We start from the raw sequence: 22,832 nt of genomic DNA on the forward strand, positions 1-22,832 counted from the left end.
TAACTTCCTGCTTTCCCTTTCTGTAGCATGGGAAGCCAGTGTCTTTGGATATTGGTTGAGAATGGGTGGAGATAGAGCAGTAGGGGCTGTTGCTGTGTTAGCAACTACTCCTTTCACAATAGCTGTGTTTTGTCATCTTGTACCCAGATTTCCGTTGGTTACCCTCAACTTTATCTTCCTCATTTCTGTTTCCCCCTCATGACACTAAGAGTCCTTCAGAACATGTGATCTTCCTGCTAACAACATAAAGCTCGGCTTTCTCTGGGTTCTATAGTTCTGCTCAGAACCTATATCCCATCCCAGAGAAAGGCACCACTTCAATGACAGGTATAGCATTCATTTGTTCTCTTAGATTCCCATGCTAAGACAGTACCCATAACAGTGGTCTGGATATGCTTAACTGACTCTCAGATCCTAGTTAGAGATGAAGGGTCAAAGATAAGACAGGTAAAGTTTTCTATTGGTTTTCTATTCTACAGCCTGTGATAGCAGAGAAAAGATAAATACTTGATAATTTCTAACAAATGATGGTCTTTTAGAAGATAGTCATGTAGAGGTTAAATGTTCTTCAGAGCTAGGAGTTAAGAGTTCTGAATAGCATTTTAAAAAATTCTTTTATCTGTCACTTTTCTTTGGGTGAGTTGTTTCTGCAGTCTAGGACTCAATATTTGAGTCTTTTTTGCAAAAAAGATGAGAAAGATGAGATGCTGTCTAATGTCTTAGTCTCTGTATCTCTTATTTTGAAGGTTTTCAGCCCTCTGTTGAGAAAGGAGATGAGATTGATGCTTGAATGCATACCTCCAGGCAGTGCTGAACACACCCTGGAGAACTGCTGCTGATCTGAAAAGTATGACTGAAAGATGAATGCTTGTTTCTTTTCTAGTCTTATATGCCACTACTCCAATTTCATAATTTAAAAGTCACGGGGAAGGAAGTTTGGAAGTAAAAACAGAACAAATTTATAGGTGAGGAATAGAGGTCCAGAGAGAAGAAAAGGTAATTGCCGAAGGCCACACAGAAATTGATAGCACAGTTAAGTCTAATCCCAACCTGGTGTTCTTTTTGCTTTACCGTGGGACTAAGACACTAAAAAGTAAGAAGTGATGTGCAATTGAAGTATGTGGCTCTGCTTATATTGGAAAAAATACGGATATTTGGGCATGCTCCTCAGTACTTCTTTTTCACCAGTTTATTTCTTGATATGTGGCTTATTCTGGACACTTACAGATTGTTGGTGAAAAACTTATACCTTTTAAACCAAGCTTATGCCTTTCAGTTTCCTTCATGGAGAGTGACCCCTTCCTAGTCTCATATAGAACAGCTTTGTGGAGCTACCAAAAGGAATATTTTTCCAGTCTTATGGGAATAAATGATGCTATTTAAAATCAGATAAATGACAAATAAAGGAGTTTAAGAATCCTTCAACTATCACCCGACATAGTCATCTATCTCTTCATTCTATGGGTCTGACTAAATTTTCTTAACTAAATTTGCTTTTCTTCTATGTATTCCTTTGAACAGGTGTGAGCTGGAACATCAAGAGTGAAAACGAAAATGGCCTACAGCCAGCTTAATGACTGACTCCTTCCATCAACCCTGGAAAACAGTATTTATAATATTTTAATTCAGTGCACTAAGACTCTTTAGTCTCTTTCATAGCTTTTTTCCCCAGGCTTCCTGGGGTGTATGAGTTCTTCTGGGGCATTCAGGGGGCTATGGATACTTCTAGAGCACTCATCTCTTCTTAGAGAAGGTGATGAAAAGGGGAGATGACAACAGAAAAATAAACCCAACAGTTAATTACTCCTTTCTCTTTTAATCAGTTTCTTTGGCTTTTACAAGCTCCAGAGTAAGATCTTTTTAAACACCTTTATTTGAAAGCTCTGGAAATCTCATCAAACGATTTTACAAACACCTCTATATATAAGACTTCTGCCTGCATTTCTAGAGAAGACAATTTTAGATGAGAATAACCTGTCCCAGTTGCTATTGGCTAGGTACATATCAGTATCCAATTTTGTCTGACACTTTATACTGGATTAAAGTCGGAGAGCCACATTTCTGGGAGATGTAGGCTGGATAGAGAGACAGTGAGAAAAGTTATGGACTAGGAAAGACAATTTTAATCTTATGCTTTTAAGTTATCCCAAACATCAAATTAGAGTGATGTGTTAGCCACATATTCAACCAAGAGTTTAGAAAAAAAAAAAAAAACAACAACTGGAAATTCTTACTGAAACACTATACAAGAAGTTTTCCTTTCCTAGCAATCTTGAGATATTTGCCACTTTTTGTCCTAGTGCCTAATGCAGACCATCTACTGTTTTTTAAAACCTACATTTAGACATGGACAGGACAAAAATTATACTGGCATTTTGAGTAATAAGATCATGATGCTAGAGGAAATCTCAAAGAAGTTGAGATGGTTTGGCTCTTCTGGCAGCTGTGATGGCTTACTCTCCTGGTGGCTCTGAGTTAAAAAATCCTAGTACTGACCTGCAAAATCCACTGCCCGTTTTGCTCTTTGTTGCTTTTCCTCTCTCTTTTTGCAGGGGGATATAAAAATCAGATAGGAAAAAGTGATAGTGAGGAGAGCCAAGGGACACAACGAGATGATGTATGATATAACCCCAAAGCTGTAAACAATTTATTATATGACCTTTAGCAAGTCTTTTCCCAAACATTAGACTTCATTTTCTCATTTATAATCTTGAACAAATAAAACAAGATGACTTATAAGAGCATTTTAATACTACTAATTCTTTAGTCACTTTTTTTTTCTGTAAAGAGGTATCAAATACAAAGTTTTGTACATGTTAGGCAAGTGCTCTGCCACTAAATTTTTATTCCTAGGACTTTTTTTTTTTGTTTGAGAAAGGTTCATAATACATAGTCCAGGTTAGCTTTCAACCTGAAGTTCTTCTACCTCTGTCTATGAAAGCTTGTATTTATGCATGTACTAGCATCCTGGCTATAGCTGCAATTTCTGAGAATTTGTTACATTACAGATACTTAATTAATGGCTTTATATGCATTATCATATATTCTCACAATGACTTTATGTACATTTTTGTGGTTATAAACATCTAAGAGTCAGGGACATAATGTCATTTATTTAAGAGATCCAGATAGTTAGTGGCAGAGCTAGAATTCAAGCTCAGTTTTTAAACTCAAAGTCTAGGTACATAATGGGATACTGAAAACAGTGAACAAGACCATGATAGGGGGAAAGAACATGAATATTGCTTTTCAAATTATGGAGGCAGGATGATGACCAAGCTGTATTATTTCTGCTGAATAGAAGCATTAATTGAGGTTTGGGTCACAAGAGTCTCTCGACAAACACTGAGGATCTCTGGTTTGAGGATCTTAGGTTTGGAGCCTAAGGCCTGTTTTGCTCACTTCCCAATTTTGTTGTTTACCTAGTCACGTCAGCTTCTATCACTTGCCTGAGGCTCAGGGTAAGACTTAGTCACCTTATTTTCTCTCTTTCTAGGTGCACATCTTCCAAAATCTTCTTGCTGCCCAGTGGAATCTCCTGACCTGGCCTTCTGCAGTGTCACGCTCCGTGTATTTGACAAGCTGAGTTGGACACTCTGTGTGGTAGAGTGTCAGTTTGTCAAATACCCCAAGTGTGGCTCATGCTAATCAGCTCCAGGCCCAGGAAAGAGCAAATAGCCTTCTGGCTATATATAACTGCTTACAAAATACCAAGCTCTCTCAAGTTACTCTATGGCTTTGAGGGAACTATAACATTTCATCAGAGGACACCAGAGTAAGAACGATGCAGCTTTGGGGCCTACAAGTCTGGGATGCATCTATGTACATTGTAAGAATGCCATGGAATGCACAATAGTCTTGAAAATACATAAGGGAAACCAGGAGGGAAGTGTTATTTGATTTATTATTAATGTCTTTATTCATGTTCTCCTTGCAGCCAAGACACCAGAATTTTCATACAACCATCATAAATTTTATGAGCTTTCTTGCCTTTGGAGCATATCTTTACTTTTCCTATATCTTCTCTTTTCCTCTTTGGTTTTCTCCTCCTTAAAACATCCTTTTTATTTTATTTTTTTGTACACCCAGTTTTTCCCTGGACTTTCAGACCCCAACAAATTCTAATCTCTCTGGGTACTTTTGAAAGTCAATCTACAATTTTTCTTTACTCCTTGGCTGGACACACACTGGTATGTGCCCTACCACCCAATATATCCTAAGTTGTCACTGAATTTTTCTAAGGTATATTCTTGAATTCCTCGTTATAGTATAAGAGTCTATAGCACATTATATTTACTAGATTGCTGTTTCTCCTACCACTGTCCAATATTTTAATTATTTAATAAGTGTTTACCAATTCTTTGATGTTCTACTAGTCCATAACCTTTGGGTATTTGGGTCAACTGTCACCCAGGGTCTTTTGAAAAAACATCAAGCTGTTGGCATTCCAGTGCTATAGTGTATACAAGGTGGTAACCAAAAGGAATTTTTTTTTCTGAGAAATACGTCAGCGCTGAGGAAGAAGAGCAAAAAGGAAAAAAATATATTCAGAAGGAAAAGAAATTTGGGAATTATTTGTTTACACAGGGCTTTTTAACAGAATTTTCTGAGCCTTTAATATTCTAATACTGCACTGGGGTGAACTTCTAATACAGAACTATGGAATGAAACATTTTCAATCTCTCTCCTGAGTCTAACATTTAATGACATATATTTTGAGAAGGTTCTCTAAAGGAATTCCATACTCTCTCCCTATTCTGGAGATACCTTTTCCTCTTTAACTTTCCACTCACCAACCAGGCACCTGAATGACAAGATGCAGATTGTCACCCTAGATTTGTTTAGAATGGCTGGATGGTTGCATCTCTATATAGGGATGACTTATTGGCTTATCATGCACAGATAAGTAGTAGTTTAGGGGTAAAGACCATCTTCAGAAATGTCTGCAGCAATGTATACACACTGCTGAAAATTCACGGGTTTGACTTCCAGTCTTTATTCTGCCATTCTCTTGATTTCTGTTACTTTTGACAAGTCATCATTTCTCTCCCAATTTTCTTTAGTCTTTCTTTATCAATTTGTTATATGTGAATGTTCAGATAAATAATATTTAGACTTTTTCAGATGAAAGAATAGGAGACATCCCTGGTAGTTCCTGTGAAAGGGCTTCACTGAAATTATGATCCATTTTACTATGGAAATTTCAAAAAAATTTCCCACCCTAAGAACAGGGATTTATTTTTTTTTAAAGGAAAATAGCATAACTGACATCTTCAAAAGCTTGGGAAGCTGGACTCAGAGCTGTTTCATGAAGGAAGCTGAGGTTTCTACTGTGTAGGGCCCATGTTGTGGAGGCTTGTAAGTGAGATGGAGAAGTTGTCTCTCTCACTGATTATGTGTAGCTAGCATTTGGAAAAGAAGAAAATGTTGAGGTTTGGATCATGGACTTAGCAGCATCAGTGGGGATGAAATGGGGAAGACTCATTAATTTTCATTGACTATTTTGATTTTGCAATCATCTCAAGGTGGGAGCAGCTCTTGGTGAAACTTAATCTGATCCTGTGCATATACAGGAAACATAGGCAACATGGTTGTTTTCATGAAAAGTAAGAAAGTTGATTTGTCATGATATACACAAGGGGAAGGAAGAAGTACAAACCTGACCAAAAACAATTTCTTTACATGGGAGTTTCACTCAGAAGTACGTAGATAGTTCATTTCCTCCCTTTTCCCCATTCTCCCCCTCCCCCAAAAAGAAAGAATCTGTTACTCTTAACCCTCTTCACATTGTAAGTAGAGCTCAGGAGTTAGAGAAGATAACTAATGAATATTGCAACTCTTTTGAAGATTTTAGTGGTACTACATACATCCTTTAAAAAGAAAGGAACTACTGTAATATGTACATTCATAGTTCTTTGAAAAAAAGTGAAGCTTCTTTCCAAAGTTCCTGTTGCTCTGAGTAGAGTCACGAAGTAGAGCTGAAAGAAAGCTAGAGTGGGAAATGGATGTTATGTGGAATACTGTTTAACCAAATATTTATTATGCTCTAGAAAAGGCTAGCCATGACGTGAGAAGGGAAGTATCATGAGTTTGAAGGTGAAAGACAAACTAACCAAGAAACAGACAACAAAAAGCAAAGGTATAGGTTAGCTTTGTGTTACAGACAAATGAGCCCAGTTACATGGGGATCCAAGGCTGGTGGCATTCTCTACCTACTTTGGAGACTAAAATAAAGGCAAGTCTGGGCACTTTAGTAAGATCTCATCAAAATAAAAATGAAAAGAGTACAAGACTATAGTTTGGTGGTAGAGTGCTTGGTTAAGCCTGGGTTAAGTTTCCCATAAAGTATACACACACAGACACAGTCTCTTTCTCCCATGCATGCACACATTTGCATGCACACATGCACACATGTATGCACACACACAAAGACACACATTCACACACAGAGCGAGAGAGAGAGAGAGAGAGAGAGAGAGAGAGAGAGAGAAGAAAAGTGTATGAGCTATATTCCTAGGGGTATAGGAAGAATCTGAGCACAACAGACTCCATTTTGGTACTAGCCTAGTTCTTGCAATTGACGTAGCTCTCACCCCTAGAACCTGAAAAACATGTTTGTATTTTCAGGAAATCATAACATTGTAGAACACACAGTGTGCCCACTCTGACACCAGACAATCAGGAAACAGGTTGAAATGACTGTTGTCCTTATGGTTACTAAAACAATTCTATGTTTTCCTTTTGGTTGCCAAAATAGTTACTCCAAGTTGACTTTAGCCAATCACTATGTAACATGCCTGCTCTTGCTAAATCTCACCAAATCATGTAACTGCCAAGTCTGGAAGCCCCTTCCCCTTGCTAAAAAAAAAAAAAAAAAAAAAAAAAAAAAAAAAAAAAAAAAAAAAAAAAAAGCAACAAAAACAAAACCCTATAAAAATCACCTTCTTTCAAGTGAAGGGACTCCTGGCCTCTGACTGCTGTGTCAATTCATGCTGGGAGTCTAAGCCTAAGCCTGAAATAAAGGCTCTTTGCTTTTGCAGATGATTTCTGACTCCTGGTGTGGTTGATGGACTTTTGGGGTCTCACGAACTGTGTACAACATCTTGCGGGCTCGATGAATCTCTCTTCTGTAATTTTTTCAGGCTGACATTGAGGCAGAGATATTGGAGACCCAGGAAGGCTAAAAGGCTAGTCAAAAGCTAAGCAAAGGGGTACCATCTAATGAGTGATCTAGTTGAAGAGACAGGGAGCCATCACATTGGTTGGACTGATTTACTTCAACTTTCAACAAGTCCAGATTTCAGCTTGCAGTCAATAGCTGATCCATGAATTGAATCTGTCAACCAGGTAAAAATCTGTTGAGACAAATTCAGACTAGAGACAGAACTTAAAATTTATCTAGTAAATGGGGAAAGTGAGGAATCCCAAGACCAAGGGAAAAACTCATCTGGGGTCCATTTGAGTTATGGCAGATCCAGGTCTTCTGACTTTTATTGATTTCTTGAAACTCATATAAATTTTAGTTTACAAAAATAAGTATATTAGTATCACCATTATATTGAGATCCATACTTTAGAAAAAGCAAGTGACAGGTGTCTACAAGACAGCAGAAGTAGATTCATGCCATTAAGACCTAGTAAATTTATGGCTTTTGTGTCAGAGATATACATATTAGACAGAGATATTTTTAGCATAATTAGAAGCACCTTTAAGTTTATCTCCAGAAGACACCCAAAGGGAAATTAAAATCTCAAGCTTGTGACTGGATAATAAGCAGTCAGTGCTCAATCAGCTTAGCTTATCAGAACTCTATTGATCAAGGTCATAACTCTGAACTTCTGAACTCTCTTAACAACATAAGCACAACAATAGCACCGAGGATGGGGAGAAATCTGAAATATCTTTCATTATCAATACACCTTAAGTCATTTCCTTATATCATTGCAACTTAGACCTCCCAATCTTTCTTCCATTTAACAACTTTGAAACATCTTCCTAGAGCCTCAACTTTTTTTAGATCCTCATAACTTAAACTTTCATATCCTCAGACCTCACATAAACTTTATGTACAGTTATTCACCGTAAGACACAGGCAGTTAACATGATCAAGGCAAACCTGTTTGCCTTTCTAAATAATAGATTTAGTACCTAATTGTTCTAACTAGCTAATGAATTGACCAATGAACTAACAGTGGGACTGATATGTACTCTGCCTTGTGACATGGCATTATCATTTAAAAATCATCTGGTCTTAGAGAAAGGGAAGGAATCCTGGAAACTGGTATTTGCCTGAGTTAGTAGGACTGACTCTCTTCTGATTTTTTGGTGATGGATAGAAGCATGACAGCTTCTAGTGATGTGGGAATTTATCTGGTGTTTGAAGAAGAGTTATGGAGGTCCCAGGAAGGAGTATAGAAGCATCCAGGATCAAACCCAGAACTTAGATTTCTTAAGTAAGTAAATTAAGTAAATTCTTAGCCAAAGCCAGGATTTCTCAATGGCCCCAGCTTGACAGAGTACATAATTTAAGTTGTCTGAGGAAGAAAGGAAACAGGGAAGAAAGCTGTATTGAAGCCAAAAAGTGAATAAGTCATAGGTAATTATGTCATTAAGCACTTACTTTTAGCAGATGTTATTGTCTTCAGTAGCAAGAACTTTTTAGTTTCTGGGAGCTGTGTTCAGCCAGAAGGAATAGTCATTGTTGATCTGGTAGTTATTTGGTATTCCTGACCCAGGCAGGGCTTACCAGAATAGTCATTGATTAGAGCCTGAGAATATGATTCATGAAAGTACCCACTCGCTATGGTGTCACCCTTGTTTCTTCAGAGTTGCTCATTTCCCTGGCACACACCCTACTGACCAAGATCAAGTTACTCATGAGAAAGATCTCGGGGCTTAGATGCTGGTATTTCTAGTATCCTGCCTCCTAAGTTCTTATTCACTGAATCTCAGGATCCTGTTAAACAGGAACTGTGAAAATAGCATGTTGGTAATACTTAAATCATCTTGTGCATTCATTGATGTAGGAGACAATTCTAGGACATTTATCTTAGAGGGTAAAATATTTTCTGACCCTGAAAGATTCTGTTGGGGGTTAGTTTCTATGTTTTCTGCCAATGACAAAAGAATTGAGGGCAAGGAATGGTTAATAATTTAGAAAAATTTGACACAGTGACACATGCCTGTAATCCCAGGACTTGGGAGGCAGAGGCAGGTGGATCTCTGTGAGTTCAAGGACAGCCTGGTCTACACAGTGAGTCCAGGACAGCCAAGGCTACACATCAAAAACAAAACTAAACAAAAAACTAGATCTATCTGCATTTTTCTGCATGTAGATATCCAGTTAGACCAGCACCATTTGTTGAAGATGCTATTTTTTTTTCAATTGTATGGTTTTGGCTTCTTTGTCAAAAATCAAGTATCTGTAGGTGTGTGGGTTTATGTCTGGGACTTCTGTTCAATTGCATTGATCCACGAGTCTATTTCTATACCAGTACTGTGAAATTTTTATTGCCGTTGCTTTGTACTACAACTTGAGATCAGGGATGGCGATACCTCCAAATGATATGTTATTTTATAAGACAGTTTTAGCAATTCTGTTTTTGTTTGTTTGTTTGTTTTGTTTTTCCATATGAAATTGAGGATTGTTCTTTCAAGGTCTTTAAAGAATTATGTTGGTAATTTGACAGGGATTACATTGAACCTATAGATTACTTTTGGCAGGATGGTCATTTTCACTATGTTAATCCTACCAATTCATGAGCATAGGGGATAGTTCCATCTTCTGATATCTTATTCAATTTCTTTCTTCAGAGACTTGAAGGTTTTTTGTTTTGTTTTGTTTTTTCAAACAGGCCTTTCACTTGCTTGGTTAGAGTCACACCAAGGTACTTTATGTTATTTGTGACTATTGTAAAAGGTGTTGTTTCCCTAATTTCCTTCTTAGCCCTTTTGTTTTTTTGTATGCAGGAGGGCTAGTTGAGTTAACTTTTTGTTCAGTCACTTTGCTGAAGGTGTTTATCAGTTGAAGAAGTTCTGTGGTAGAATTTTTGGGGTTACTCATGTATAGTATGATATCATCTGTGAAGAGTGATACTTTGACGTCTTCCTTTCCAATTTGTATTCCCTTGATCTCCTTTAGCTGTCTTATTGATCTAGCTAGGACTTCAAGTACTATGTCGAAGAGGTCAGCCTTGCCTTGTCCCTGATTTCAGTTGGATTGATTTAAGTTTCTCTCAGTTTAGTTTGATGTTGGCTATAGATTTGTTGTATGTTGTCTTTACTGTGTTTATGTATGTGCCTTGTATCCCTGATCTCTCCAAGACTTTAAACATGAACAGGTGTTGGATTTTGTTAAATAATTTTTAGCATCTTCAACATGTAGAAAAATGCAAATAGATTCACATTTATCACCCTGCACAAAGTTAAAGTCCAAGTGGATTAAAGACCTCAACCTAAAACCAGACACACTAAATCTGTTAGAAGAAAAAGTGGGGAAGAGCCTTGAGATCATTGGCACAGGAGACAACTTCCTGAACAGAACACCAACAACACAGGCTCTGTGATCAACAAACAGTAAATGGGACCTCATAAAACTGAAAAACTTCTGTAACACAAATGACACTGTCATCAGAACAAAACAAAAGCCTACACTCTGGGAGAGGATCTTCACCAACCATATATCTGACAGACAACTAATATCCAGAATATGTAAAGAACTCAAGAAGTTAAAAAGCAGCAAACGAAGTAATCCAATTAAAACATGGGGTGAAGAACTAAACAGAATTCTCAATAGATGAATATCAGACGGCAGAGCAACACTTAAAGAATGTTCAAAGTCTTTAGTCATCAGGGAAATGCAAATCAAAATGAACCCAATTTTTTTACCTTATACACATCAGAATGGCTAAGATCAAAAACACATGCGACAACACATTTTGTAGAGGATGTAGAGAAAGGAGAGCCTTCCTCCATTGCTGGTGGAAATGTAAACTTTTACAACCACTTTTGAAATCTAGTGTTTTCTCACAAAATTAGGAATAGTGCTACTTCAAGATCCAGCTATACCATTCCTACGCATATATTGAAAATATGCTCAAGTATACAACAAAGACATTTGCTCATACATGTTTGTAGCAGCTTTATTTGTAATAGCCAGAATGTGGAAACAACCCAGATGTCCCTCAATGGAGGGATGGAAATTGTGGTATATTTAAACAATGGAATACTACTCAACAATTAAAAACAAGAAAATTGTGAAATTTGCAGGCATATGGATGGAACTGAGTGAGGTAACCCAGAATCAGAAAGACACACATGGTATATACTCACTTGTAAGTAGATATTAGACATATAATATAGAAAAAAATATACTAAAATCTGTGCATCTAAAGAAGCTAAGCAAAAAGGAGGATCCTGGGGAAGATGCTCATTCCTCATTCAGAAAAGGCAAACAGCGTAGACATTGAAAGAGGGATTGAACAGGGAACAGGTCAGGAACTTACCTCAGAGGGCCTCTGAACGACTCTACTCACTGGCATATTGAAGCAGATGCTGAGACTCATCACCAAACTGGGCAGAATGCAGGGAAACTTGTGAAAGAAGGGGGAGATAGGAAGACCTGGAAGGGACAGGAGCTCTACAAGGAGAGGAACAGAACCAAAAAATCTTGGGCCAGAAGTCTTTTCTGAGACTGATACTCCAACAAAGGACCATGCATGAATATAACCCTACACAGATGTAGCTTTCGGCTGCTTAGTCTCCAAGTGGGTTCCCTAGTAAGGGGAGCAGGGACTGTCTCTGATATCAACTTAGTGTCTGGCTCTTTGATCACTTCCCACTGAGGGAGCAGCCTTACCAGGTCACAGAAGAAGACAATGCAGCCAGTCCTGATAGGCTAGGTTCAGATGGAAGAGGAGGAGGACCTTCCCTATCAGTGGAATGGAAGAAGGCCATGGGGCAAGAAGAGGGAGAGAGGATGGTGCTGGGAGGGGACTACAGATGGGATACAAAGTCAATAAATTTTAGTAAATAAGAGGACAAGAACTCCACAAGGAGAGCAACAGAACCAAAAAATGTGAGCACAGGGGTCTTTCCTGAGACTGATACTCCAACCAAGGACAATGCATGGAGATAACCTAGAACTCCTGCACAGATGTAGCCCATGGCAGTTCTACAGCTAAGTTTTTCTTAGAAACAAATATTCCAGTCTCCCTCAATCCTATGTTTCCATACTCCTTTAACACATCTGGCAATAGTGTCTTCATCAGACCATTTCCATGATCAAAACAATTAGGCTTAGTACCATTGCAATCTTAGTACCATTGCAAGGCCCAGTGAAGAAATTCTTTAGGCTGGAATTCAAAACCTGCTTTGATTAGAATGAAAGCTTCATTCTCCACTGTATTTCATTATCACTCAACTATGTGAATTGGAGGGGGGTTGATCTACACTCATTTGCAGTTCAGGCCTTTGTACTTTTGCGTGTGTGGTTTCACCTTCCTAGAATACTGTCTCTTCACATATTGTTTTCATTCAGTATGACCTAGTTCCACTTATACCTTCTGAAAGGCTTTTTTGATTATCCCAGGTCCAACTTCTTCAGTTTTTGTTCAATATTTTCTTCTTGACATTTTGAAAAATTACTCTTTCTGCTATGTATATTACTGATAACTTCTATGCTTTAACCTGGGCATCCACACATAAATTGTAAGCAACTTGTGTATAGCTTCTCTTGTATTTTTATACTATGATTTATTACAGTGATAGTTGTAATTGGCTGTTACCTGGATTTTTATATTCTGTTCCATATGTCTTACATCATTGTTTGCAGGGAAAATGAACATCTGTCTCTTTTTATCTCTGTCATTATACTATCAAGCTCATTGGAATGTTAGACACAGACCCTCACATAGAATGTAGACACACACTGTTGGAAAGAATGAATAAGGGAAAAGCCAAACATCCTTATTAATCATTCACCTTGTTGGAACGTCCTATGGTAGAACATGATAGAAGCTATGGTGCAACCACAACGTAGCAAAGAGAGATGGTGAAGATGATGGGAAAGATTGAAAGTTTATTTCCTAAAATACAAAATAAGACTAAGTGGTATTTGGTTAAAAATGAGGTCACACAATAGTCTTACCAACTGCTGTACATTGTGTGTCATAATACCAACATACCAGGAAAGATTACCCTTGGCATGGTACTAGCAAGACCATTATAAGATAACTCACAGCTTTCTGATTAGAATTGAGCGCTGTTCTACAGGAGAGAATAGCGTGCCTGGTACTATAATCCTGGTCAAAATCGATGGCTGTGAAGCTCATGGACCCTAGAGTAGAACTTGTTATTGGTATTTTTTAAATAAATATTCATTTTGCTATCTGAACATTTATGCTTATACCTATAACCTAGGCTTTTCTCAGTATTGGACAGAGAAGCTTATTTTGTATTGGACAACAGTTAACACAGAAATTAATTAACTGGTGAAAATATTGAGAAAAGACTGAAAGCTCATTCCTAAATGGAATCTCTCTCTCTCTCTCTCTCTCTCTCTCTCTCTCTCTCTCTCTCTCTCACACACACACACACACACACACACACACACCACATACCATAGAAAGCTGGGGGAGGAGGAGAAGGGAGGCTGAGAGGAAAAGATCAAGAGCCAGGCAATGAGGAGGAGTGATGTGAAATACTGTTTTCTGGACATGACAAGATTATTGAATTCATGAATTTATAGTAGCTGAAGTTACTTACTCAAGACTGACATAAGATCAATCCAAAAGTCCTGCACAGATGACCCTACCCCTTACTGAAGAGCTTTGAACAATTAATAATTTCTTGATGAGAGATACTAATTTTTTTCAGAGTATTCCCTCAGAGAGTTTACCATACCCCAGTGGCTGGCCCAAAACTAATGCACATCTGACCATCACTAATCAGATTTAGTAGGTTATCGAAAAAGAAGACATTGAAGTTAGGAGGGGGAAGGTTATAGAGTATATTGTTGGAGTTGGAAGAGGGAAATGAAATGTGGATATACTCATATATCATTTTATATGTACAAAATTATCAAGAATAAAAATATTGAATGTTTATATAATATTATTTTTGTTTGTTTTGTCTTCTGTGACATTTTTATCTCTTTATTTTTTTGATTATTACAATTTATTCACTTTGTATTCCAGCTGTAGCCCCTTCCCTTGTCCCTTCCCACTTCCCTCCCTCCCTCTCCACCTCTCCTCCTCTTCCCCCAGTCCACTGATAGGGGAGGTCCTCCTCCCCTTCTATTTGACCCTAGCCTATCAGGTCTTATCAGGACTGGCTGCATTGTCCTCCCCTGTAGCCTGGTACAGCTGCTCTCCCCCCAGGGGGAGGTAATCAAAGAGCCAGCCACTGAGATCACATCAGAGACAGCCTCTGCTCCCTTTAAACAAAAAGGAGGTCCCTAGGGAAGTTGCTCAATCCTCACTCAGAAAGCAAATGGGATAGACATCAGAAGTGGGAAAAAAAAAAAACAGGGAACAGGACAGGAGCCTACCACAGAGGGCATTGAAGCAGATCTGGAGACTCATAGCTAAATTTTGGGCAGAGTGCAGGAAATCTCACGAAAGAAGAGGGAGATAGAAAGACTTGGAGGGGACAGGAGCTCCACAAGGAGAGCAACAGAACCAAGAAATCTGGGCCCAGGGGTCTTCTCTGAGACTGATACTCCAACTAAGGACATGCATGGAGATAACCTAGAACTCCTGCACAGATGTAGCCAATGGTAGCTCAGCCTCCAAGTGGGTTCCCTATATAATATTATTTTAAACATACAAGTTTGGGTGGGAACAATAGTGCATATGCTTAATCTTGGCATTTGGAAGGCAGAGGCAAGCAGAACTTGTGGGTCTGAGCTCAGCCTGGTCTACATAGCTGGGTCTAAGACAGCCTGTCTTACATAATGTCTCAATAATGCAATACTGTTTATTCAGAAAGTATTAACAATTACTCAAATGTGAAGTGTTGTAGTTAACATTCAAGAATAAAATAAATAAATGAATTGTTAAACACACACACACACAAACACACACCAGTTATCTAGCATTGGAAATGTATTTGTGTATATGTTCATATGAGGCTGCCATTGACTCTGACAAACACATTTTATAGAAGTCATTATAAAAATACATTATTTTATTCCTTTATAACAGTGCAAAAGAGCTTAAAATAATACATGGCAATAGGGACTAGGAAAATAAATCTTTTGGTGGGGATTATAAGAAGGTAATGTGGTTGTGAAGTATGCCCTTTTTTTAGGTTTTTAAGTATTAATTTAGTTATATATTATTTATATACTATGTTTCAATTAACAGTTTATTAGATTAAAAAATGGCAGCCAAATAAAAAACAAAAATTGGCCCTGAGCAAAAAGATCAAATGAGGAACTCTAAGTATCAGCCTGTAATGTCTTGAGGTCCCAAGCTAGCTAGAAAGAAAAATGAAATCTCACATTCTTAAGAAAATTTTGATAAATGTCAGAGATACAATGTTAAAACAAAATATTGTTTGATTTTTTTTGGTCACAGCCAGATTTCCATGCTTTCCATGGGGCCAAAACAGAAGGTTTCCACCTTGCCTTAAAGAAGAAAAAGTAGCTGTATGTCTTGGAGATGGCATCAAAGGTTGACAGAGTCTCTGTACAGAGGACACAAGCTTCAGTTTTGGCTACCACATAAGGGTTTTTATACAAGAAAAATAAAGTGAATTAAGTCTGTGAAGAAGAAAAAGAAAAAGAAGAAGAAAATTAGTGTCTTCCCATCCTCATGGCGCAAATGGTATAAAAGGATCAGAGAGAAATTTATATTGCTAATTTTGAAAATACATGAAAGAGGTCAATAGCCAAGGGATGTGGGTAGCTCCTACACAGTAGAAAGTATCAGGGAATAGATCCTTCTACAAAGCTTCCAGAAGGAATAAAGCACCACTGGCACCTGATTTGAGCTCAGTAATAATTACATCAGACTTTTGATAATGATATGTATAAGATAACGTATTTCTGTCACTTTAATGTAGAAAATTTCAGGCAAGGCTTTTCATCGTCCACAGAAACGTTAATATGTTGACTTTAGTCAAATCATTAACTGTCACTGGAGTTTAGTTTCCTCATAACCTAAGTGACATATTTGAATGATATCTGGTGCACTTCCTTTATTTACTTTCATCTAGTTATAATCAGCACTCAAAATAACATATCCTTCATACTTTGTTTTGATTGATTTTTTTTCTTCATCACTACCTGCTGTCTTCTTGCTGCTTGTATCCTTCTCCTTCTAGCAGTTTGTTTCATGTCATGTGTGTTGTCATTTCCTCTCCACCTCCTTCTTTAAAACCAGGTTTTTTTGAAGGGGGTGTTAGGAAGAGAGCTTATATTTAGTGTATAAGCAAAACTAGAGTCCACATCCGCATTACTCACATAAAAATCAGACATAGTCATGAGAATATGTAATCACGGTGTTCAGGGACAGAGTCAGATAAATCCTCTGGCATTGTTCACCAGTCTAGCCAAGATGGTGAGTTTCTAGTTTCATGGCTTATTTATCACTTATTCTTATAAAAATACACATACATAAAAATTAGGACTTAGAGTCTACATAAAAGAAAAAAAAAACATTCAACATTTGTGGTTTTGAACCCAGGTTACTCCAGTTAATACGTTTTCCCAAAATTTAATGTTTTTCTTTATGGTTGAATAAAATTGCACTTGTCATATATAACATAGTTCCCTTAGTGCCCATTAATTTGTTGGTGATGATTTAGGCTGATAATATTTCTTGTTGTGAGCAGCAGTAAATAGGAATGTGCAAATATCTCCATGGTAGAACAGAGAGTGTTTTCGTATATGCTTAGGAGTGCAAATGGGACATTTTTTTTCTCATTTCTTTCTCAGAAAGTCCATCATTAGTATATATAAAACTATTGATTTTATATGCTGATTATGTATCCTGACACTTTATTATGGACACTGTATTTAATAAAATTGGAGATAATATACACCTTTATTCCATTTCATGTTTTAGAGAGAATGCTCTAAGTTTTTCAAGTTAGTATAATGTTGCCTGCAGACTTTTCATATGTAGCATTTAATTATATTGAAGTATGTTTCATATATTCCTACTTTCTTTAAAACTTTTATCAAGAATCCATGTTGAACTTTATCAAATGCCTTCTCTGTATATATGCAAATAATCAAGCTAAGCTGACCATCAAAATTGGTTATTTTGCCCACATGGTACTGACTTTGGAGGAATGAAGGATGCAAGAATTAGTGGGTCATAAATTCTTTCTCTGCTTTCAAGTAGCCTCTAAGATCATGCAAAGTATGGCAGGAAAAGTCCATCCATGAAGTCCCTGAGAAGTCAAGTGTCCCTGAAAGGCTACTGTAGACAGGGAATGGAAACAGCCTGACAGGAAATGGTATTGTGGGCAGCAAAATTAGAGAGGTGGAGCCAAGAAGGCCCTCTGTCATCAGACATAGAACTATGAAATTTTGGATTTTGGAGTGTGTAATTCTGGGTTTAAGTCTCTCTTTGGTCTAGTATTTCCTTACTATGCTCATTTCTCACTTTTATAATGGTAATATATATTATGTGCTATGGTATGTTAAATATAATTGCTCTTTGATTTTACGGGGCATTATGATTATGAGATTACATTAAGTCTCAGAAGAGACTTTGGACTTTTAAATAGTGTGGTGACTGTGCAAGTGTACTGGGACTTTGGCAGTTGTACTAAATGAATTTTGCAATATGACATGGCAAACAGACTATTAAGGCTGGGGAGTAGAATTAGGTAGCTTGAGTGAGGTGTTCCCCTTGAGTCTTGGGAATTAGAATACTTGTTCCCAGTTGGTTACTGTTTTGAGATTATTAGGAGGGATGGTATTATTGGAGGAAGTATGTCACTGGGGGTGGGCTTTGAGGTTGAGAAAGTCCTGGAGGTTTATTATCTTGGCTCCTTGTTTGTGGTTGGACTGATGTGTTCTAAATTTCTGGCTACCTGCTACCAGTTCCACTTCACCATCATGGATTCTAACCCTGTAAAACCGTAACCTCAAACTAAACCCCTCCTTCTGTAAGTTACCTTGGTCATGATGTTTCATCATATCAATAGAAAAGTAACCAATACACACCTCAAGTCTCTTAGGAAACAAGAGGTCAATCTCAAACTCAGCATGTAACAAGAAATAGTAAGAGCTGGAGAGGACAGGGTCTCTACAAGGAGAGCAACAGAACAAGAAAATTTGAACACAGGGAACTTCCCAGAGACTCATACTCCAACCAAGGACTATTCATAGAGATAACCCAGAACCCCTGCACAGATGTAGCCCAGGGCAGTTCAGAGTCCAATTGGGTTACATAGTAATGTGAAGAGGGACTGCCTCTGACATGAACTGACTGGCCTGCTCTTTAGTCACCTCCTCCTGAGGGGGAGCAGCCTTACCAGGCCATAGTAGAGGACAATGCAGCCAATTTTGATGTGAACTGATGGACTAAGATCAGAAAGGAGAGGAAAACCTCCCCTATCAGTGGACTTGGGGAGTGGCATGCATGCAGAGGGAAGAGGGAGGGTAGGATTGGGAGGGGAAGGAGGGGCTTATGGGGGGATGCAGAATGAATAAAGTGTAATTGATGAAAAATTTTTAAAAAAAAGGGGGAAATAATTTAAGAACCTTAAATGACTTTCAAAAGTGGAGGAAAACATGGAGTTAGTCAATTTACATGGAGCACGTCTCGCCCCTGGGGGCAATGGTCTCCTGAACCTACTCAGACCTCGGACACCACCACTGCTAGTTCTAGAACTGAAGCAGGATGTTCCAACGAGGGGGTTAAGGCTTCTCATAATATTTCCTATAAGCCCACACCTGTTTGTTTATATCCCCCATTTTTATTCATTATTAGCCAGATAGAGCCAAGTAATTGTGGTAATGATACTTGCTTTTTTGCCCAATGCTGTAATGCTAGTAAATTTACTAGCTGGTTACTCGCATGCCTCGCTGGGTGCCTGTGCCCATTGATGCCCTCACACTATGACTCTCTTCAGACAGAAAAGCGATCTTGGAATTACAGCTGCCATTGTTACTGCCATCTCATTGTCGGCTGTTGGAGCTACCACCACGGCATTAGCCATGAGTCATACTGGGCAGACTGCTCAGACCCTGAATAACCTTTTAGCCAATGTAGCTCATGCCTTAGATGTACAAAAAGGAATTAATGCTCAACTAAAAGGAGGTTTGATGGTGTTCAATCAGAGGATTGACCTCGTGCAGGAGCAAATTGATACTCTATGGCAAATCGCTCAACTTGGCTGTCAATGAAAGTATGCTGGACTTTGAGTCACTAGCATACAACATGAGAATTTTCCCTGTGCTGCAAATCTGTCTAAACAATTGTCTAGCTATATTTTAGGTAATTGGACTGGAGAATTCGATACTACGATGGAGCAGCTGAGAGTGGCCATTGTCACGGTAAATTCTACCAGAGTGGATGCAGGACTAGCCACAGGATTATCATCATGGATTGCTGTAGCCATGAATCATCTGAAGGAATGGGCGGGCATGGGAGCGTTAGCAGGCCTTCTGGTGTTGGTCACCTTGGTTTGCCTGTGGTATATATGCAAGATTAGAGTCTCACAACAGCGTAATGCAGCCATGACCATTCAGGCCTTTATAGCCACTGAAGCAGGACAGTCTCCCCAAGCATGGTTGGCTACCATAAAAAGCCAAAATGTTATGCTCAGGATGCGAGGCTAAGCACTGCACTCAGGGTCAGCCGCTTTGGACCCAGAGAAGAGCATGTCTGATTGCATGCGGGTTGATGCCCCAGGTCCCGCCTCTGAGAAAAAGGTATCGGACGGGTCTGATGCTCTTTGGGTGGATGACACCTAAATGAACATCAGTACAAAGTCCCAATTTATTTCTAATATCAGAGATCAGACCTCTACTCTTGCCTGATGCGTCTAAAACAAAAAGGGGGAACTGTAGAGAGCTGCGGAATGCCGCGCCTGAAAGATGGAGCTGGTTTCCGCCTTCCACCTTCCAGATGGTGAGTGCTCTCTGTCACAAACAACTCCACATTTGGCTAAGGCTGAGGATCTGGCTTGCTTCCATGTATGTGGACCTATCTGCATTGCCCACGTGGCATGCTGAGGTTGGCTACCCAGAGGCTATTTAAAGTGGGCTGGCTTTACCCAGGGTCAGATGATTGTTCAAGGTTCCTGAATAAACTGCATTGAAAAAAAAAAGAAATAATAAAGACTAGGGACTAAAATAAATGGAACAAAGACTGAAGGAACATTATACAGTATTAACAAAAGAGTTGGTTTTTAAAAATAGATTAACAAATTCTCAGGCCAAGCAAACCAAAAGGAACAGAAAGAAGCCTCAAATTAATTAAATTAAAGATGAAAACGGAGTTGTTAAAACAGACTTCAATGAAATCAGGAGAATAGTTAGAGGATAATTTAAAAATGTATACAAATAACTTGGAAAACTTTAAGAAATAGATTAGTTTCTAGACACAAATGACTTACTGTAATAGTTACTTTTCTGTTGTTGTGAGAAACACCGTGATTGATGGCAACTCTCAGAACAAGGAGATTAATTTGGCTTATGGATCCAGATGGATAAGAGACTGTTATTGCAGGAAGCACAGTAACAATTATGCACATGGCAACAGGAGCAGGAAGCTGAGAGATCATATCCTTCAACATCACACACAAAACAAAGAAAAAATCCAAAACTAGGATGAGACTAAAAGCTCTGAAAGGGCACCCCTAGTCATGTACTTCCTCCTTGAAAGACCACACAATTTCTCTAAACAGTGCCATCAACTGGAAACCAAAACCTCAAATAATGAACCTATGGGGAACATTGACATTTAAGCCATTACATTTCACTCTCTGATCCTGCTATGTTTATGGCACGTCTTGCTATAAAATTCACTTAGTCAAACTTTTAAAATCTTCACAATCTGTGACAGTCTCCAAACCATTTAAAAGTCCAATGTCTCTTCTGAGGGTCAAGTAAATTTCCGAACTGTTGCCTCCTGTAAAATCAAGAAACATTACATACTTCCATCATAAAATGGTACAGAATACACATTACTGTTATGGACATTTTGGTTAATGATATGTAAATATGTTTTTGTTATAATCCCAAGTGGGGGATTTTAGTTTTATCCACACCTTTAATTGTCTTGTTCGTAGCATGGTATTTGCCAGGTAGAATTAGTTAATTTCTGAGGGATTTTGGGGGTATAAATATGACAGCCCAGAGGAAAACAGTGTGGCAACTTTGAGAATGTGGAGAAGCACTGCTTGTTGTGTTTGCTAGTTTGCTGGCTTGCTGTTTTATTGGTGACCTGGACTTCTGGATTTCCTGACAACAGATAATGGTATTGTCCCCAAAATAATCCTACAACCCTACCCAGCAGGAAGAAGAAAAGAGGGTTACATGCCCTTTCCCTTACAATCTTCTTTTTCTCTACCTGGAGTTGGGGGTTGGAAGAGAGGTATAAGCTTTGAAAAAAATAAGTTAATGTTTGAAAAACTAGCGCCCACAGGTGGTACCCTAATGTGGCTAGGCATAATGGGTAACTTTGCTTCTAATATAGTAGAGGAATCCTCCGGTTTTGACGGGTTTGCAACATTGTTTAAGGAGGTTGGCAAAATAGTGGCTACTGCCGCTGGGTGGTCTCCTGTCTTGCTCCAAGAGGGGTTTTCTGCTTTTTCTTTGTAGTCTTTATACATTCTAATTTGAGAAAGGTTGGGAAGAAAGCTGAAAACTCAGACGGTTCACTCAGTTCTCTTGTATTAGAAAAAAAAATTGTAAAATTGGCTATGCATCTAGAGAGTTTGCAATCAGAGGTTGAAATGCTTGGAAAGCAAAAAGTGCCAGTGGAACGAAAACAAAAGGGTTCAGGCCTGGTGTCTGAGAGTGGAAATTTTCCACAGATGAAAGAGGAAAGCAAACTAGACTGGAAGGCAGATTGCCACCCCGCCCTGCTCCATGAACTTTTGCCCCCAGGTGCCCAATGACCTGTGTGAGTCAAGAGGCTGGGAAGAAAAGTAGGCAGTACAGAGCAAATGTGTTACTCTCTAGCCAAGTGCACCGCCTTAGGAGTCCTTTGGGGCTACGCAAGCACCATCAGCTTTCCCAGTCTTTATGCAACATATGCCTTCTAATGGTGGTGAGGCTTATGATAATAGGACATGGCATCCAATAGAAATGCTAGATTTAAAACATTATAAAGAGTCTATTGTAAAGTATGGAATGCATTCATGTTTTGTTAATTAACTGGGATACCCCAAACAGATTTATACCCCAAGATTGGAAGGGATTGTTGTCAGCTGTGTTAGAATCTGGTAAGCAGTTACAGTGGTTATTGTGGTAGGGCAATGAAGCCACAAAAATAAAACAACGAAATATAGCAGGGGAAATAAATGTTAAATATCAATTGCTTGGTGAAGGGTGTTAGGCTGATTTTTGAGAACAAATCCAAACTGATGATGTTGTTATTGAACAATGTCGTGATACAGCATTAAGAACATGGAATATGGTTGAGGAGGCTCTTTTTACTAAGGTAGTTCAAGGAGATGCAGAAGCCTTCACTGAATTCTTACAGAGATTGGGTTCAGCTGTAAATAGAGCCATATCAAACCCTGAGACCAGACAAGCATTGATACCTGTCTTGGTATATGTGAATGCAAATACTGAATGTAAGAGAACATTTAGACTATTAAAAACACAAGCAGCCTCAACAGACAAATGATATTGGCCCTCA

The 22,832-nt window shown here is 38.5% G+C and overlaps 1 protein-coding gene and 1 long non-coding RNA gene across 2 annotated transcripts in view; one reads left to right on the top strand and one right to left on the bottom strand.

Moving 5' to 3' along the window:
* The first annotated feature begins 242 nt into the window (after positions 1-242).
* LOC110540032 (uncharacterized) lies at positions 243-3,884 on the top strand. The gene is made up of 4 exons (XR_002475918.2): positions 243-327; positions 747-847; positions 1,522-1,606; positions 3,497-3,884. It is a non-coding gene; the product is annotated as an uncharacterized LOC110540032 (long non-coding RNA).
* A 4,794-nt stretch (positions 3,885-8,678) lies between these two features.
* Vsig4 (V-set and immunoglobulin domain containing 4) overlaps positions 8,679-22,832 on the bottom strand; it is a 34,236-nt gene continuing 20,082 nt past the window's right edge. The window contains 5 exon segments of the mRNA XM_060375491.1: positions 8,679-8,809; positions 8,812-8,855; positions 10,888-10,906; positions 12,982-13,026; positions 13,029-13,085. Coding sequence (XP_060231474.1) covers positions 8,679-8,809; positions 8,812-8,855; positions 10,888-10,906; positions 12,982-13,026; positions 13,029-13,085 — 296 coding nt within the window.

The sequence above is a fragment of the Meriones unguiculatus genome, chromosome X (genome assembly GCF_030254825.1).
Source record: "Meriones unguiculatus strain TT.TT164.6M chromosome X, Bangor_MerUng_6.1, whole genome shotgun sequence".
NCBI classification, from domain to species: Eukaryota; Metazoa; Chordata; class Mammalia; order Rodentia; family Muridae; genus Meriones; species Meriones unguiculatus.